This window comes from Engraulis encrasicolus, unplaced genomic scaffold (genome assembly GCF_034702125.1).
Source record: "Engraulis encrasicolus isolate BLACKSEA-1 unplaced genomic scaffold, IST_EnEncr_1.0 scaffold_92_np1212, whole genome shotgun sequence".
Classification (NCBI taxonomy): Eukaryota; Metazoa; Chordata; class Actinopteri; order Clupeiformes; family Engraulidae; genus Engraulis; species Engraulis encrasicolus.
Window position 1 is genome coordinate 191578 of NW_026946280.1, and position 20270 is coordinate 211847.

The window sequence follows — 20270 nt, forward strand, 5'->3', positions numbered from 1 at the left end:
GCACGCTATAAAATGGCAATAAACATGTTACTATAAACTACTGGTTTACTATGTATGCTTTCTAATGTTGGTAAAGGCGGCATAAGCGGGATAATGTATTGTCCACACGTGACTACGGAAAATATATTTCCTTCGAAGCGGAATAACAGCACTCCGCCTTCGGCATTGGGGGTGTTATTCGCCCCGTAGGAAAATATTTGTAGTCTAGGTGTAGTCTACTTTTTTGAAGTGGGTATACTGTATATTCTCGCATTTTTTGAAGTGGGTATACTGTATATATTTATGCCATTCTAAATAATGGATCAATCAATTTTAAGTTGGTATACTGAATCCCCTAAAATGTAGAAGTGGGTATACTCCATATACCTGCGTTCTACCACTGCGTGTGGACAATACATTATCCCTTACCTTTAAAGCTGTTGTAGGCCTACATTTAAAAAAAATCGTCGATATTGTAGCGGTGCAACCGACTTTAGTTTTAAGTTATGAGATGGGCGCCAGTCAGGCAGCAATAAGACTGCCGTTACCTTTCCAAAAATGAATACAAATCAGTGACCAACACATTAGAAATAACTCAGATCATCACAACGAATATCTTGTCTTATTTTTAGTAGTGCACTTTTGCAAAACCCTTGTTTGCAGACTTGTGCGCTTGTTCTCAATTTGGAACAGCTCACATCACTATTTCATACTGTATTTATGATTTTTTTTTAAAAAGAGCTTGCATTGACACGCTGTTTTCATTTCGCATTTCTTTCAAGTTCATTTGGCATGCTTTATGGAATTAAGCATGGTGGACCATTCATAAGACTTCATTCTAAGATATCTGTTTTTTATAACGAATATAGGCCTATGCGTACAGTAGAACAAATAACGTAACAGTGATGCGTTAATCCAGGACCAGTTTGACGTCTTAGGACAATTGTAAATGGCAGCTTTTGATTCTGCATTCAGCTCCAGTGTGCGACTCCCGGACAATTACCATAAACCCGAGTAAGGTTTGAAAAGTGCTGGGTACAAGATAAGGCTACTTCCGATTTGAGGTTTCATGATAAATAGCCTAATACGCATTGGCGTATTGACGCATAATGTGGCCATGTTAAAAATTAAAAGCCATCTGCGCTGTCTTGTTTATTTCTGATATCCTGCGCTGAAGTCATCTTTATCATAGGCTACATATTATGAATGCAACGGTAACTGAGTGGTTAACCCATCATAACTAGGCTACATGTAGCCTTGCATAATGGTGCACGTCAATTTGTTGTCATAACTTCGCTCTGTCCCTTTTGATTTCCTCAAGCAATTCATCCCTTTTGTCATTGTCCCTGTTTTACTGTTAGTCTTATGGACCTAGGGCGTATCGATCACCATTATTTGCCTGAAACCTGCAAACTAAACACTGCATGTGCGCAGCCACACAGAGCATTCTCTGTGTCAAAGGAACCCTTTCTCCGCGCCTGTGCGGCATTCTCCTTATCGCTCCTAGAATGGCAATACATGTTGGCAGACTTTATTTTGCATAATTCACGATTATCTGGATATATTTGGCTAGGTTACTCAGCAAAGAACATCATTAACGTTAGTGAGGTAACTTTTGGCGTGCTGATACAAACACCAACGGTGAATCACGACGCAGGCCCTACTTCCCCAACCATAGCCTACTGAAAAGGTCCATAGCCATTGTGTTCAACGCCCTTTGATAGGCTCTGCCTGTATCAGGGTCGATAGGCTAATGATGGTGGTCAGGGCGCACATCAGTGTTTGGGTTGTCTATGCTTTTTTCTGGAATACTGTGCCGATTAGATAGAAATGATCATGTTATGAACCCGAGTTTAGTAGATATCGCGCGGTGAACGAGGCAGCCTGCAAACAGTTTGAAGCGCAATGTGGCTGTAACAAGTTAGAAAGTAGCCAAACCATGTTGCTTGTTAACCTGTTTAAATTATGAGCGTTCCACGAACTATCTTTCTTTGCGCACGCTATAAACTATGGTTAACTATGTATGCTTTATAGTTTAATGTTGGTAAAGGCGGGATAAGCGGGATAATGTATTGTCCACACGTGACTACGGAAAATACATTTCCCTTCAGAGATAACAGCACTCCGCCTTCGGCGTCGGGGGTGTTATTCGCCCCGTAGGGAAACATTTTCTTATTCATGTGTGGACAATACATTATCCCTTAGGCCTACCTTTAAATTGATGTCGTACATTTTAAAACATTTCGTTGATATTGTAGTGGTGCAAACGACTGTAGTTATGAGATGGGCGCCAGCCAGGCAGCAAGACTGCCGTTACCTTTCCAAAAATGAATAAAAATCAGTGACCAACACATTAGAAATAATTCATATCAACACAACGAATATCTTTTCTTACGTTCAGTAGTGCACTTTTGCAAAACCCTCTCAATTTGGAACAGCTCACATCAATGTCTGGCTTTAGCGATTCTTGCGAATGGTGATCTTCTCGGCGCACACTTCATGGTTCCCTCTCTCTTGCTCTCTCGGCTTGTTGCTTCCTGACAGTCTCACCCGCCATTTGAAATTAACTCCATTTTATAGGCTGCGCGTGTAGTTCACAGGGGGTAACGCTGTTATCTCACTCCGGAGGAGGCAGAGGCAGTCCGTTACAATATAGTATATATAAAATAGGCTATAAAATAGGCCTAATGATAAAAAAAAGCAGCCTGAACTAAAATTAATAATTAATTTTAAAAAAATAGAGACGCACGCACTTTCTACATGGTTCGATTTTTGTTTTCATTGCATTGTGGTGGTAGGCACACAAGTTTGATAAAATATAAAAAATAATAGGCTAATAAAATAGGCAGACTAAACTAAACATCTGCCCAGTTACACGAAAGGTCTGCATGGATTGAACGTAACGTCCTTAGGTCTTCGACGAAAAATCCTCAGGTACTGCACGAAACGCCCCATGCCTTCTACGAATGGTCCAACGTTTTGTTCGAATGGTCCCCTCTCAACAATTCATTAGACGAATCGTCTCGAATTCTATGCAGGCCTACATTTAAGTGGCTATTTAAGGAGTACTGTATGTAGTGTGTTTGGTGTTAGTAAAGCCATAGTGACCTTGTTGACTATAAAGTACAGTACCGGTATGTTGAGCTAGTTGTCGTGTTCACGCTGCCCTCATGTTATCAGGCTTGTGGTATCTGCGTCATAATGGAGGCGCCATAAAACTATAAAGGACTCCTCTATTCTAGCGCTAGGACCAGTGGTCCAGTTGTAAAATCAAACCAGGGGGCATGGTCAGAGATGGAATGTGATTAGTGGGGGTTTGGGTGCTTCTTCCCCGTGACAGTTTTGAAAATGTAGTTGTTAGAAGTGCAATGTTAACACAATATGTGAAGAAGGGAGGCTTGTTTTATAGGGGGATGATTTTTGACCTGTTTTCTTTTTGGGGGATAATTTTAGACCATATGCATTGGGATGCTTCCCCCATACCCCTACAACTCAAGCCCTGGCTAGGACAAAATTCAAATGTGAGCTTTGTTTGGTAGCTTGAGGCTCTGGCTATATAAAATGGCATCTGGCTAAAATGGCAGTTAGACATTGACTCTGATTGGACAGGCACTCTGATTGGACAGAGCACAGTGGAGTATGTTGTCTGTCTGGTTTTGAGGCTCTGCCTGTACGTGACGTCAGGCCATTGGAGGCAGTCCCCAGGAGGCTCTATATACAATATTCCTTTAACTACAAAAATGGATAATAAAGATATCAATACCACTCAGTGGGGTGGGTATTGTGATTTCTTAACTGAAAAATGATTTTAAATGTGAAAAGGATTTATATATTCGGAATCGCCACCATCAGGAAGAAAATGAGTACAGAAAATGCAGAGAATATTAATGTGCTTTCCTTAAAAGAAAGTTAGAAAATAGGAAAATAGGAAATATTGTTTTTACCAGTGTCTTATCAATATGACCTGCCAGGTTGGTGGGGGGAGTAATTAACCAGTGCTCTCCCCCGTCCTCCTCCATGACTGAGGTGGGGGGAGTAATTAACCAGTGCTCTCCCCCATCCTCCTCCATGACTGGTGGGGGGGAGTAATTAACCAGTGCTCTCCCCCGTCCTCCTCCATGACTGAGGGGTGGGGGGAGTAATTAACCAGTGCTCTCCCCTGTCCTCCTCCATGACTGAGGGGTGGGGGGAGTAATTAACCAGTGCTCTCCCCCGTCCTCCTCCATGACTGGGGATGGGGGGGAGTAATTAACCAGTGCTCTCCCCTGTCCTCCTCCATGACTGAGGGGTGGGGGGAGTAATTAACCAGTGCTCTCCCCCATCCTCCTCCATGACTGAGGGGTGGGGGGAGTAATTAACCAGTGCTCTCCCCCATCCTCCTCCATGACTGAGGTACCCTGAGCATGGTACCGTCCCGTCGCACTGCTCCCTTGGGGTGCCATTGAGGGCTGCCCCCTTGCACGGGTGAGGCATAAATGCAATTTTGTTGTGTGCCGTGTGCAGTGATCACTTGTGTGCTGTGTAGTGCTGTGTCACAATGACAATGGGAGTTTGAGTTTCCCAATGGGGCTTTCACTGTCACGCTTTCATGTACGTATGTCTGTATAGGCCTGTGTTATCTTGGCTACTAGTACAAGCTGCTGTTTTTTTCTTTTTGTCAGTTGTGCAATATTCTTGTGATGTGATGTGTATGTCCTGTCTTAATGAGTCTTGTTCAGGGATGAAAACGTAATATCAGTGTGAACTGACAATAAAGTGCCTTCGTATCGTATCGTATCGTATCGTATACGCAACATTGATAGACACCTGGAGCTGCATGGAGGCAGCATTCTGCCTCATAAGATTTGAGTGATTTTAGTATTTTGTTTATTAAACGTGTAGGTATATTAGAGCTGAATGAATATATTCTATTATTTTTATGTGCTTTGCAGGCTTAGATATGTAGGTTTTTAAAGGTTGAGGGCACCTTTTTTACGGGGTGATCAAGTCCGAGCTTGTGTCCCATGCCCAATTACAAGTCCAAGGGACTATGAACAGCAGAGGTGTCCACTCCCCTGAGTCAGGCTTGGAACTGACCGCATACATACCTTGATGATATGGCTATATGTAGTTATACTGTATTATATCTTGATGACATGGTGGGCTAGGGTAATCCTTTTTACGGGATGATCAAGTTCATGCTTGTGTCCCATGCTCAATTACAAGTCCAAGGGACTATGAACGGCAGGGGCACCCACTCCCCTCAGTCAGGCTTGGAACTGACCATATTTACCTTGATGATATGGCTTACCTTGATGATATGGCTATATTTAGTATTAGGCTTCATTATCAGGCTGTGTGGGAATGTAGAAAGCACTTCCGTGTGTCCATCACAGAAAACAATTCCGTTGTGGCGTGTTCCACACTGACAGCATGTGGCACCTGTATCATGATTAGGGGGGTGCCATAAATGTGAAGAAGTCCTTTATGGTGCTGTGACAGAGGCCTAGCCTTTAAGACACAGGACAGAGCTCACACAGGAACTGTAGTTGGTAGCTTGCAAAGGGTATACTATATTTAAACCATATTTAAACCATGGTTATGTACTGTATGCTGTAATTTTGTCCTCGTTTGTAAGTCGCTTTGTACAAAAGCATCTGCCAAGTGTAATGTAATGTGGCATCTGCATCAAAACTGAGTGGAAACACAACAGGATCTAGCGAGTACTCTGCTGTGTGGGAGGGAAAATAACACTCCGAGGGAGAAACGTGGACTAAATAAATACAAATGGGCTAGCTGTATTAAGCAATTTAAATGTTTGTTTTTTAATATTATTATGGCTGCTGAACATTTTGATTTGTATGTAATATCCACTTTTGCTATGCTCCACACACAGCAGAGTACTCACCAGTTGTATTTCCACTCACTTTTGTGAGCTCACACAAGGGTCTGAAAGACATTCGGATACGCCACTCTCCCAAAGCAAAATGCAGAAAAGCCAATCAGGTACTCTGCAATGTGTAAAGAACAGTTATTTTATTCTGTTAGATATACACATACAGTATACTGAATCTGGTATTTCATATGTGTGTCTCCTGACCAGGCAATGAGGTGAGGTGCTGCCATCTGGTGGAGGAAAGGGTCAGTACAGGCTCCTCAGGATGAGTTCCCCTGGCAACCAGGAGTCCCAGCCGGGACAGGAGCCGAAGGGTGGCGGTCAACCTCACAGGTAACTTGGACTCAATACAATCTCAGCTACAGTCAGACAACAGAGGACTAGACAGAGCTAATGAATTCTATTTAGTACAACTCTGGAACATCATGATGGTCAACCTCACAGATAACAATGACTCAAGACTATCTCAGCTTCAGGAAAATAGAACATTTTCAACTTCACTCCAAATATATATATATAATCATTCACACCGAAACCCGTGTAAGTCCAAAGGGTTGATGTGGATTCAATGTTTATCTTCAGCAAGTTTTACATTAGATTCATCACTAACAATTCTTTCATATTTAGGTTAAAACATCAGCTGTTTAGTGGTGTAACTGGATGTAACAAGATCTATATACTGTACCAACATCCTACTCTCTGAATCTTGGTTTCTAAAACGCTTTTCTCTCTGTGCCTTAGTGGTATTGAGAAGAGACCAGGGTCTCCTACAGGAAGTTGTGTGTCCATGAGGAGTGACCAGTCAATGGATGAGCCCCTCAAGTTCAAAGGGGCGGGGCCTGCACCTCAATTAAGGTATGTTAGAGTAGTTTTATTAATCCCGAAGGTGTGTGTCAGATTACATTGCACTAAAATGCACAAATACAAAAAATACAAAAAAGACCTCATTCACATCTTTGCACATTGCAGTAAACATATAGCACAAACTTGAGTACAGCAATCAGCTTTACAGACACACACAGACACACACAGGACAGCCTTACACAGACACACACAGGACAGCCTTAAGGGCTCTGCATACTTCACGTGCACACTTTGGCGCGAGTGGCGCGAGAACCATTAATGACGTCATCACTTGCGACAGACTATTCATACTTCAAAAGCGCTTTCGCTCGCATTGTCGGAAGTGCCCTCTGCTGTTCATGAGAGAAACGGCAGTATCTTTCGCAACTCGCAGCGTGAGTTCTACGGATGTATAAAATAGAAAGCCAAACACGGCTGCTGTAGGGCTACTGAACGTCTGACTTGTGACTTACCACATTGAAACATATATTTTTTGTTGTAGCCTACATTGCCAGATCATTCCAAGACCATGTGAGAGCATTGTTCTGGCGGCAGAATTTATAAATAGATCGCCGAACACAATGTGCTTCTGAACAAAGTAAACAATTGTTTCACTGAACAACATTTAAGAGAGAAGATAAAATAACTCTCTAGCAGGGGCGTCAGCAGACCCAACACTATACAGGGGCACTAAAGGGCACCAAAAAGAAATGCATGCGAGCGCGCAGAGTGCGCGAAGCGCGCAAGCTTAAAAAAAATTGGCCAATCATTTTTTTAAAAGAAAAATTCATCAAATCTATATGTAGGGCAATACAACTCACAGTAGCTAACTACATTGTCAGCTGAGTCTCACCTGTCAGTGTGTGTGTGTGTGTGTGTGTAGGCCTATGTCGTGTGCGCGTGTCTGTGTGTGCCGGTGCATGTTCACGTCAAGAGGGGGAGCCAGAGTATCATTATATCACACATGGGCATTGCGTAGGCTATGTGATGCATTCAATCGAATAGTTGGCTAGTTCACGGCATTATGTTTCGGTCTTAAAAGTAACCACCTGTAGGATGTTATCATGCCACCTTAATGTGTGTGCTTTTGTCTGTAAGACCACTCGAGCAGCAGACACCAGAATGAGAATCATTTCAGAATCGTTCATTTTCAACTCTGAGACCAACGTGTGCTTGGGCTGCATTAAGCCAGCCAGCCTCCAACTTGCCTGGACGACGGCTCATTCAAGCATGCGCTGGGCTATTTTTTAAAAGCAACAGCATAGCCTACAAAACTGCTTTCTACGAGTGTTGTATTCCGTTATAGTGCGCTAGTAGCCTAGGCTATAACAGCGGGGTCATTGGTTGCAGGCAACTTTGTCAATATGTCAAAAAAATATGCCGATAGCTAGCAAAGCTGACAAGACAAGTTGGGGTACATCACGGCATCATAACCCCCTGAAAACACGAACGTAACGAATTGAGAAACAGCACAACATGGCAAATAGTTGGTGAAGCCGACATTTGTGATCTTTCTCTGATCAACAGGTCCTATATTATGAGCGAACTGCCTGGCTACTGTAGCATAACAGACGTGACCACATAGGCTAACACCACTTCAGAGACGCCCCTTCGCGTTATTAGCCTAGATGAAACATGTTCTACACACATTTGATTGACATGCTATGCTTAGTTTACAGATGATAACAAAAAATAACGCTTAGGCCTACTGTTTACTTCACTTCACACCGACCGGAGTGAATGGTCGCTGTGTTGGTCAGTTTCGGTTCAAAAAGCCAACATTTTCATGTGCTGCCCAAATCTCTTGTTATCATGAAGAACATTTCATTGCAGCGGTCATCCAATGAGGGGGGGCACCATGTAGGCCTAATTCACCACGTAATTCATTATTCAAATAGTCAATTTCTTCAGGGTGCCAAATAACTAGGTTATATTATAATCAATGTTTTAGTGTGTCTTCACTAGGATAACTAGTATGCCTGTCGTGTTTCTTAAAGATAGTAGGCTATGGGAAAAACTCCTGCATGGTATTAGCCAACAGGCAACTCTCCGGCTACATGCTCCGAGTACGAATGGCCGTGGTGGCAAGTGCATTCTGATCAAGCTGCTGCATCCGTGTCAGATTTAGCCTAAATTCTAACTTAAGTGTAGTAGGCTATAGGCCTATTTTAAGAGAAAAAAATAATGCAAGCATGTATTCTGTATATTACCAGATGAGCCAGATTTAAATAATAAAAAATAAAGATATAAATAAATTAATTAATTAAAAAATCAGTGCCCATTATAGGCTGGCACCGCAGGTCCACACCAGGGCACGTGCCCGGGTAAAAATGGTCTAACGACGCGGCTGCTCTCTAGGACATTTTATTATCCTCAAAATGATGCAGGATCCATTCTGTAGTAGCCTACAGTAGTTGTAGCCTGACTTCGCAACTCCTGCTTTGTCTGCCTACCTGCAACGTCGCTGGTGGCGCACGACAAGTTACAAAAAATGTGGGGTGCACGACGTCGCGCCACGGCAGCTCGCGCCACGGCGTGTGACGTCATTTTGGGTCACGTGACGGCGCAAGTGAGGTCGCGAGTGAGGTCGCGAGTGAAGTATGAAGGAGGGTAGCGCCAGTCACGACAAGTATGAATCCCCCTTTACACAGACACACACAGGACAGCCTTACACAGACACACACAGACACACACAGGACAGCCTTACACAGACAGACAGATAGACAGACAGACACATGCACGCACGCACACACACACACACACACACACACACACACAGGACAGCCTTACACACACAGGACAGACAGATAGACAGACAGACCCACGCACGCACGCACGCAAGCACGCACGCACGCACGCACGCACGCACGCACGCACAATCTCTCTCTCTCTCTCTCTCTGTCTTTCTCTCTCTCACCCCCCCCCCCCCCCCCCCCCCCCCCCCCCCCCCCCACCCCACACACACACACAGACACACACAGGGTAAAAGTCCTGGAAGGGTAGAGCCTTACAGCCTAACAGACAGACACACACAGGACAGCCTTACACAGACAGACACAGACAGACACAGACACACAGACCCACACGCACACACACACACATTACATTACATTACATTACATCACATTGCATTTGGCAGACACTTTATAACCAAAGCGACTTTGAAAAGAGGACATAATCAAGCCAACATCATAAGCAAATACAAAGTGTACAGGAGATATACAGAACAACAAGTGTAGTTGCAAAGAGGGGTTAGGTTTTTTTAATTTATTTTTTTATAAAGAGTAAATAGACTATAAACACACACACACACACACACACACACACACACACACACACACACACACACACACACACACACACACACATTCTCTCGAGCCCTATCTCTGTCATTTCGTGAAGTATTCACGAAAAAAATAACTTTAATTTTCGTGGTGCATTCACGTTATTGCCTGTTTTTCGTGGTTGGGCAACGAAACGCTGCCTATTCATTTGAATTGCCCGACTGCTGCTATGGTTATCCAAGCGTCTGCAGGGGCGGGGAGGGGGTGCTGACAGAACACTGCTGATACACTCGGGACTCATTAATTTGACGCCTTTTCAGTACTTACCTAACTTACCTACTTACCTAACCCTAACCCTAGCCTTAACTCTAACCCTAAACCTAAACCTAACCTTAACCCTACTTAACCCTAAACCTAACCCTAACCCTAATCCTAAACTTAAACCTAAACCTAACCCTAACCCTAACTCTAACCCTAACCCTAAATTGCTTGTTTGAAATGTTTGATTACCATGTGACGGTACCGAAAGGGCGTCAAACTAGTGGGTCGCTAGGCAGCAGTCGGGCAATTCAAATGAATAGGCAGCGTTTCGTTGCCCAACCACGATAAACGGGCAATAACGTGAATGCACCACGAAAATTAAAGTTATTGTTTTCGTGAAAACTCCACGAATTGAAAGAGATATGGTTGTTCTCTCTCTCTCTCTCTGTCTCTCAACCCCTCCACCCCCCCCTACACACACACACACATTATCTCTCTCTCTCTCTCTCTCTCTCTCTCTCTCTCTCTCTCTCTCTCTCTCTCTCTCTCTCTCTCTCTCTCTCTCTCTCTCTCTCAGCTGTTTAGTGGTGTAACTGGATGTAACAAGATCTATATACTGTACCAACATCCTACTCTCTGAATCTTGGTTTCTAAAACTCTTTTCTCTCTGTGCCTTAGTGGTATTGAGAAGAGACCAGGGTCTCCTACAGGAAGTTGTGTGTCCATGAGGAGTGACCAGTCAATGGATGAGCCCCTCAGGTTCAAAGGGGCGGGGCCTACACCTCAACTAAGGTATGTTAAGCATCACCGCCTTGGCTGATGTTTAGATCTGTCTGATTTCACACTGTAGAGCACCACAATCATAGGTTTGTGGATATGTACTCACATGTTTAATGTAAACCTAAACCTATATGTGAAAGGTACACTGTGCAAGATGCCAGTAGAACGCGTCTCATCCAATCAGATATCGCAAAATAAATTGACCGGATCTAACTATTGTATAAGGTATAGTAACAAACAAATTTAGAGTAACAAATATTGTCTTTTCCCCCAATCAAATGATGAAGTCTTTAGTTCACTCAATATTGATGTCTGTCCTACAACTTAATCACAAAGTCAGTTAAATTCCATTCTGATGTCTCGTCCCAAAGTGACAATTTATTGTGGAATGCCCCCAATGACAAACGTTGTTAGAGTATGTGTAAGGTGTATAACCAAGCCATTGGAAATCTGTGTTGCGCATCTGCTGTTTTAATCTTGTCTGTTGAGTTATATTTAAATTTCTCATATTCACATCATTCTTTTACTTACCGTGTTCACACCCAAGGTTACTACCAAGGTAACTTCACCAGTACTTGACACAAAGGATAAAGAGAGGAGCTGGCCTCTTTTTGTTACTTTAGTCAAGCATTGCATAGGGATGGGAACCGAGAACTGGTTCAATGCGTCTCAATTCCATGGAATTGTTCGCCTCTTTACCTCTTATCGATTCCTAGCATGGACGCGGCATACACCTGTAACTTTCCATCTTGGTGGATTCCAGCCAGCACTACTAATATACAACAAACAAAAGCAGCCACTCGTTTGAACCGCAAAAAGCTTTGACGGTACGAGAAAAAAATTCAGGGCAACATCCCCACTCTCGTAATGTGTCGGCAGGCGATTTGTGGTTTGCTTATAACTGAACAAAGGAAGACACTATCTCTTTGCAGTCTGGGTAATATAGGGTTTACTTCATAAAATGTGGTAGGGAAACCACTTTAGTAATAATCACAGACACTCGTTATTTTTTTCTGTTTTGGTGAAGTGATATGAATAACATCAGTTATGAACTGAAATGCATTCTCCTTGTCCTCTGTCTTTTATGACCCATCATTCTAGGGACCCTGCTTTACCTAGAGTCCCAGCTAGGAGTGGTCAGTCACTAGACTCTGGTGTGTCCAGAGCTCCATCCATGAGGAGTGATTTGTCAAAAGACGACCCTCCTCAAATGGCAGAGGAGGAAAGGTAAGCAGATGAAGCATCAGTAGTCATTCCACATGCACGTGTGCACACAGGCGCGCGCGCTCACACACACACACACACACACACACACACACACACACACACACACACACACACACACACACACACACACACACACACAAATAACAAAATCTCTGTCTACCTTGGGTCTAGAGTTCCACCTAGTGGTCGGTCATTAGACTCTGGTGTGTCCAGTGCTCCATCCATGAGGAGTGATGTATCAAGAGATCTACCCCCTCGCATGGCAGAAGAGGACAGGTAGGCAGCAGACACACCAGTAGTCATTCCTCACACACACAGACATGCACACTCTCACACACAGACACAGACACAGACACACACGCACGCACACACACACACACACACACACACACACACACACACACACACACACACACACACACACACACACACACACACACACACACAAATAACAAATCTCTGTCTGCCTCCGGTCTAGAGTCCCAGCTAGGAGTGGTCAGTCACTAGACTCTGGTGTGTCCAGAGCTCCATCCATGAGGAGTGATGTATCAAAAGACGAACCCCCTCGCATGGCAGAAGAGGAAAGGTAGGCAGCAGAAACACCAGCACTCACCATCTGCATCCCACAATGCAGTTCACCTCAGCTGAAGTGATGAGTTTACAGTACATGTGGCTAGTTAACCTCCATGAAGCTGCTGTGACGATGTGGAGCCTGAGGGCAAACTGGGTTTGGGAGGATTGAATAATGTAGACAACTACATCTAATCGAAGACACCCTGTACAGTCCACCTCGAGGGGCTCAAACTTGTAAACTTTCAGTGAATGCTCCAGTTTGGCATGGCAGGCACAGCTATCATACCACTGAGCTAAAGTCTGGATGGCAGGCACAGGTATCACACCACTGAGATAAATCTCTAGGATGGCAGGTACAGGTATCACACCACTGAGCTAAATCTCTAGGATGGCAGACACAGGTATCATACCACTGAGATAAAGCTCTAGGATGGCAAGCACAGGTATCATGCCACTAAGATAAAGCTCTAGGATGGCAGGTACAGGTATCACACCAGATTAATCTCTAGGATGGCAAGCACAGGTATCATGCCACTAAGATAAAGCTATAGGATGGCAGGTACAGGTACTGTATACCACTGAGATAAAGCTCTAGGCTGATAGCCAAAATTTACTGCATCTGTATGGGTCTCTGGGAGGGAGGTTAGCTAATGTTCTACCATCAACTTCTGCCAGCTGCCAATCGTTACATAGAGAAGACAAAACCTCTAGAAAAACTAAAATTCCAGGCAATTTGACCCTAGTTCGAGATTATTATAAATCCATCCTTCAACCACAAGACTCCAAAACAAACAAACAGACAGAAGCTGTTTTTAAATACAATTGATACATATAATGGCCATATTAACAGCTAGCTTAGCAACTGTCGGCCACACCCATTCAAACTCTACAGGACGTTAGCAAACCCTGTTTATGAGCTAGCTGCCACACTACAAATGAACAAAGAGTCTTCTTTGCTACTACCACACTAAAAACGTATTTCATTTTCATGATGTCCTCATGATGAGTGTATTTTGGTTTTTCCTATTTTCGTCTGTGGCAATTAAACCGTTTGCATACGGTTGGTTTGAATGCCAACTGCCGGTTCCACAGCTTTGCTGAGAACACAGTGGCAGACTGTACTCTTGAAATGAGTGTTTGCCAGGCTGAGGTGGATCACTTATTGCCTTCTGAAGAGAGATGGTGAATTTGGTTTGGCGCTGTGGCTGTGATTCCCATGGGGACCCCTCATGGAGACTGTTATATTGATTAAATACTCACATCTACTCCAAACTCAATACCCCATAAGAGCCCATCTGAGAATCGAACTGGGCCTCAGTTGTTCTCTCTCCTTTGTCATCAGGGAACAAGAAGTAGGATGGGAACAAGACAGCGATGGACAGGCCAAGATGTTGGATCTATCTCATATTTTCAAGGTAAGGGATCTTGGATTTTCCATCTGACTTGGCTTTCTTGCTTGGTCACTTCTGCTTCACTTTTGAAGTAAGTAACTTACATAAAGGACACGTTTGGCCAGTTTCAACATGCTGTTGTATTGATCAAGCTACTCTTGACTTGTTAGTATGCAATGATGCTGCATTTTGATGTTCAGCTCTCAGCAGCAAGTTTTCGGATTCTCTGAATTCAGTGTTGTTGTGTCCGGGTGTGTGTTAGGTGCTTGAGGAGAAGATCTTCACTTTTGTAAAGAACGAGCTGCAGAGATTTAAACACAGCTTTAGTCTAGACTCCAAGGAAAACTTCACCAAAATATCAGAGGACGAAACTGATGCCAGAGAAGGGGTTCTCAAGATGGCGCTGCACTTCCTTCGTAAGATGGAGTACCAGGATCTTGCTGATAAACTGAATGAAAGTAAGAACTGTTTCTTCTGTTTCTACTGTGTGTGTGTGTGTGTGTGTGTGTGTGTGTGTGTGTGTGTGTGTGTGTGTGTGTGTGTGTGTGTGTGTGTGTGTGTGTGCGCGCGCGCGCGCGCGCACCATTTCATGTCTTTATTTTTGTTATGGTTTTGTCTGGTCTGACAAAATGATGTGTCTTTTTTTTTTCCTATAGATGAGTTGAACTTTGTTTGTCAGAATTACTTGAAAATAAATCTTAAAAACAAGTACCAGCATGTGTTGGAAGGCATAGCCAAACATGGAAGCTCTGTTCTGCTGCAAAATATCTACACAGATCTGTACATCACAGAGGGAGGAAGTGGGAAAGTCAATGAGGATCATGAAGTCAGACAGATTGAGTCCAAGTTCAAGAGTTTAGCTGGGCAGGACAAACCTATCAAGTGTGCCGACATCTTTAAACCCTTTAAACCCTCTCCTGATCAACACAAACCAAACAGAAGAGTTCTCACAAAGGGGGTGGCTGGCATTGGCAAAACTATCTCTGTGCACAAGTACGTCCTAGACTGGGCAGAGGGAAACGACAACCAAGAGATCAATTTCATCTTCCCATTATACTTCAGGGAGCTCAACCACATGAGAAACAAGAAGTTCTCTTTGATGGACCTTCTTTACTGCTTCTTTCCAGAGCTTAAGCAGCTAACTGTTGACATTCAGAATAAATTTACAGTGTTGTTTGTCTTTGATGGTCTGGATGAGTGTCGACTCCAACTGAACTTTCATGCAAATGAAAGTGTGCACGATATAAAAGTCGCCAAATCATTGGATGTCCTCTTGACAAACCTACTGTTAGGTAATCTGTTCCCATCTTCTCTAATCTGGATAACCTCTCGACCAGCAGCAGTTGGCAAAATCCCTCCTCAGTGTATTGACCTGGTGACAGAAGTGCAAGGATTCAATGACTCCCAAAAGGAAGAGTACTTCAGGAAGAAGATCAATGATAAGAGTCTTGCCAGCGGAATCATATCACACATTAAATCATCAAGGATCCTCTACATCATGTGCCACATACCTGTGTTTTGCTGGATTGCTGCTACGGTTCTTGAGATTATTCTTTCTTCTGGACATACACAGATCCCAAAGACTTTGACAGAAATGTACACATTCTTCCTGACTTTTCAAACAAGACAGAAGAACATTAAATTTGACAATGTCCATGACCTTGAGCCACAATGGAACCATAAGCTGATCCTAAATCTCGGAAAGCTGGCCTACAAACAGTTAGAAAAGGGAAATCTGATCTTTTATGAAGACGACCTCAGGGAATGTGGCATTGATGTTAAAGATGCAGCAGTGTACTCAGGAGTATGCACCCAGATCTTCCGAGAAGAATCAGGGATCTTTCTGGGAACAGTGTTCTCCTTTGTGCACCTCAGTATCCAGGAGTATCTTGCCGCCCTGTATGCATTTCTGAAGATGGCATTTGGAAGGAAAGACGTAATATCAACAGCCCCTCAAAAAGCAGAGTCCATGATCCTCTTGCATAAGAGTGCTGTGGACAAAGCTTTGGATCATGAAGATGGACGCTTTGACCTTTTCCTCCGTTTCCTTCTTGGCCTCTCTCTGGACTCAAATCAGTCTCTCCTGCATGGTCTGATCAGTAGAGGACAGGTGGGCATCAAGGGGAAGATCAGGACTGCTCTTGGCCTAGCTGGCCATCAAGGTCAACTGGAGAAATGGCAGATGGACAATGACCAAACAATCAGGTACATTAAGGACAAGATAAAGGATGTTTCCTCATCAGAAAGAATGATCAACCTCTTCCACTGCTTGAATGAACTCAATGACCACTCCTTAGTGGAGGAGATCCAGAGGTTCTTGAATGCAGGCAACCTGTCTGAAGCCCAACTCTCGCCTGGCCAATGGTCAGCTCTAGTGTTTGTGCTGCTGACATCAGACCAGAATCTGGATGTGTTTGACTTGAAGAAGTACGTCAGATCTGATGAAGCTCTCCTGAGATTAATGCCAGTAGTAGAGGAATCCCACACAACTCTGTAAGTACAAAGTTGACAACTGACTGGTTTAACAAATCATTGTGTTAATTTCATTGGGCATAGCACTACTATGCATCCATTTTTATTAGTGCTTCTAGTCATTGGTTGCTGTTTTCCTTCAGGGTTGATAGCTGTGGGCTCACTAAAACGAGTTGCAAAACACTTGCCTCCATGATCTGCAAGCAATCATCAAAGCTGAGAAATCTGGATCTCAGTGGAAACCATATTGGAGATGGCGGAGTCAAGAGGCTGTGTAGTGGCCTGAGGAACCCAAACTGTTCACTGGAGACCCTGAGGTTAAACATTTTCACACACATTCATACTTAATATTAATACACACCTCTTTATTTCTCAACATATAAGTCAGATAAATATGCATTTTTGTTGAAAACCGGTTAAGATTACAGTAGGCCTATATTGTGCCCACTCTTTAAAGTTATTTGACAGTGTAAACATTCTTCATTAAAACTCAAGACAGTCCTTGAATCCATTATATATACAATATGTCAATGAATGTTGTTACAATGTATATCATAGTCTACAATGTTCATTTTTATTCTTGTATTCAAGCTTTAACATAATTGAAAATATTTATTGTTTAGGTAGGCATAACCCTTTCCCTAAACGCATGTAATTATCCCTCGAAAATGGCAAATACAATGTTAAAAATGGTTGAAAATCATTTGGAAAGATTATATATTAAAAATAATTTGTTTGCTGATATCATTTTTGGAGGCTGATTTCAATACCTTGTCTCATGGTAGCCATCCTTATAAACCTGTACTTTCCACCCATTTGCGCGCCTCAAAATTGCTTAAATGTTCATCCCATAGAGTCGCGGGAGGACTGTTGACATGTAAATCCAGGCACAGAGAAGTTTGATAGTGCACAGTTTGTTTAGAAACAACAGGGTGTCACAAGCGCTGATATCCAAGTGCAGAGATAGAATCGGCAAAGAAGATATGTCCAGTGTGTCTACTCACTACTTTTCCGGGTGGTACTGCACTCTATGGGCGCCAACGAGTGAATGCAGACTCCATTCGAATGAATCGGCTGTGCTGTCTCGACAGCGCCCTCTAGGTGAACTGCAGGCATGGTTGGATACACTGATGACTGGTGACGTCACCACGGACCTGCTCCGGGAAAGTGTCGATGTCACACGTGAGTCACACGACAGTCTGTAGGCCTACAAGACCGCGACATCAAGCTAAATTGTAAACAATCCGATCCTCGGTCTCGTCCTTTGAAATTCAGACTTTAAATTGAGAAGACGTGTTTTCAACACGTAGCCTAGGCCTATAATGTTGCTTAATGTCGAATGTTATGTTTTGTAGTCTGTGTCCCCGCTCTGTGCATGTGCAACACGATTCGTGGAGTACTACCACAGCCCGTATAGTCTCTTACAGAATCTGTGGTACTGTCGCCCTTCAGTACATACTTCTGCCACATTCCTAACATTATAATGTTGCCGGTGGTGTATGGAAAATATCTGGACCAGAGCCATTTCCTTGGGTTAATTAAAGTTAAAGATTAACGACACATGATGTGGCCGTCTGTCAAAGATAGCCGAGGCCTGTTGGTTGATCAGACATGAGGTGTGTTTGGTCAACCTATTGACAGATGTAATCAAACTATGTTATGCAGACTATGCTATGTGTTGTAGGCTATATCACAGGTCCCCATACAAGTGCAGTTTCTGACCAGAAGAACTGACGTCACCACTGACCCGGCTGCAAGCCTGCAGCCAGTCATTATAGGATACACTGGACATATCTCTTTTGCTGATTCTATTATATCTCTGCACTTGGATATCAGCGCTTGCGACACCCTGTTAGAATGGTGTTGTGTCTAAACAAACGGTGCACTATTAAACTTCTCTGCGCCTGGATTTACATGTCAACAACTCCGCGACTCTACGGAATGAATGTTTGAGTAATTTTGAGGCCTGCAAATGGGTGGAAAGTACAGGTTTATAAGGATGGCTAATTCGATGCCCGGTTTAACCACGGCAAACACACTATATGTTAGCATCGGCTAACTAGCGCTTGATTTCAAATTGCTGGGGACCTATGAGGGTGAGGTATGTGGCAAAAGTTATCGCTCAGCATCACTAGTTAACACTACGTAACCCATTTCATACCGGATTACCCCTACGTACGTAGGGCATGATATTGTAATTATGGGAACTGTACCTGTACAGCATTTAAAGGTACGCTGTGTGCAATGGTAGCCAGAGTAGATATTGCAACTAAACTGTGCTGCCTATTGCCAAATGTGATATTTTGATTAATATTTACAAAGTAATAAACTAATATTTATTAGTATGACAAAAGTACTTTAGGTTTCTCAGCTAAACATGTCTATTTCTGGAAATTCAAAAAGGCAGATCATGTAAAAGTGCAGTTTTCACAGCCATAATGAATAGGCTATTGGAATTTAATTTTGGTGGTAAGTATTCATGAAAAAGGTAACATTTGCTAATGGGTAAAAGGAATTCTGGAAATAAACTACTTACAAATTATACAGTGCACCTTTAAATGTTCAGTGGAACATTTTCTAGATTCATTTCAAATTCCTGCACATTTTGTAGCTTTGCCTCCTGCATTATTATTTTTGAAGAACCTGCAAACCTACTTGCCAAACTAAATTGTGCTATCGTCAAAGTAAATTCTCAGAGCTCATATATACTGTAGGTTCTGTTACATGTATATGTCTGCACAATTCACATGGACTAGGTTGAGATCCAGACCATGTCACCTGTTCACATGTGCCTGAACCACACCCAATTATTATGGGATGTTTTAAAACACAGTACCAAACAAATGTACATGAAATGGTATTGATGTGGATATTCATAATGGCTTTGTTGGCCCCAGTAGATGTGGGTTTAGAGAGAAGTCCAGTATTCAGATTGATCTTAAAAAAGGATGTTTTGCAGACATTTTGCAGTTATCACATGGCTTGGCAAATGGTAATTTACTACAGGAAGGTAAATTACATTAAATCTCGAATTTCATGTGAATAATCTCATTGTGTCTTTAGACCTAGTTTCCACTGCAGTCTGATAATATAACAACAGAGAGAAGAGAATATTCTTAGAATCGCTGGTAATAATAAACAACATTAGACAATAGGCCTTTGTTGTCTCTCTATTCTGTTAGAATTGCAATGATATTAGTTGGCTATAGGGACAAGTAGAGTTTGAGAGGAGCTCAGTATGAACATGTTTGTCATCTTTCCAGATTGTCAGACTGCGGCATAAAAGGAAAGGGATATGCTGCTCTGGCCACAGCTCTCAAATCAAACCCTTCACACCTGGAGGAGCTGGACCTGAGAGGAAACGACCCTCGACATGCTGAACTGAAGCTCCTCACTGATTTACTGCAGGATCCTGTCTGTAAACTCAAGAGTCTGAGGCAAGAAAGAGCATTTCACACTTAATGTACTTAATAATAGTTCCTGAATAGCAGTGTTGCCATTGGTGAAGTCTTAGTTCTACTTTATCTTTTGTTATCCATTGTTTGTCACTTAACTCGTTCTCATATTTCTCACCCAATTATTTAA

General features: G+C 42.9%; 1 protein-coding gene across 1 annotated transcript; it reads left to right on the plus strand.

Moving 5' to 3' along the window:
- The first annotated feature begins 6119 nt into the window (after positions 1-6119).
- On the plus strand, positions 6120-19779 carry LOC134445019 (NACHT, LRR and PYD domains-containing protein 1a allele 5-like). The gene is made up of 9 exons (XM_063194156.1): positions 6120-6187; positions 6596-6709; positions 10921-11034; positions 12124-12249; positions 14165-14237; positions 14476-14671; positions 15506-16706; positions 16829-17002; positions 19749-19779. The coding sequence occupies exons 1-9, from the start codon at positions 6120-6122 to the stop codon at positions 19777-19779; spliced, it is 2097 nt and encodes a 698-aa protein (XP_063050226.1).
- Positions 19780-20270: the final 491 nt, after the last annotated feature.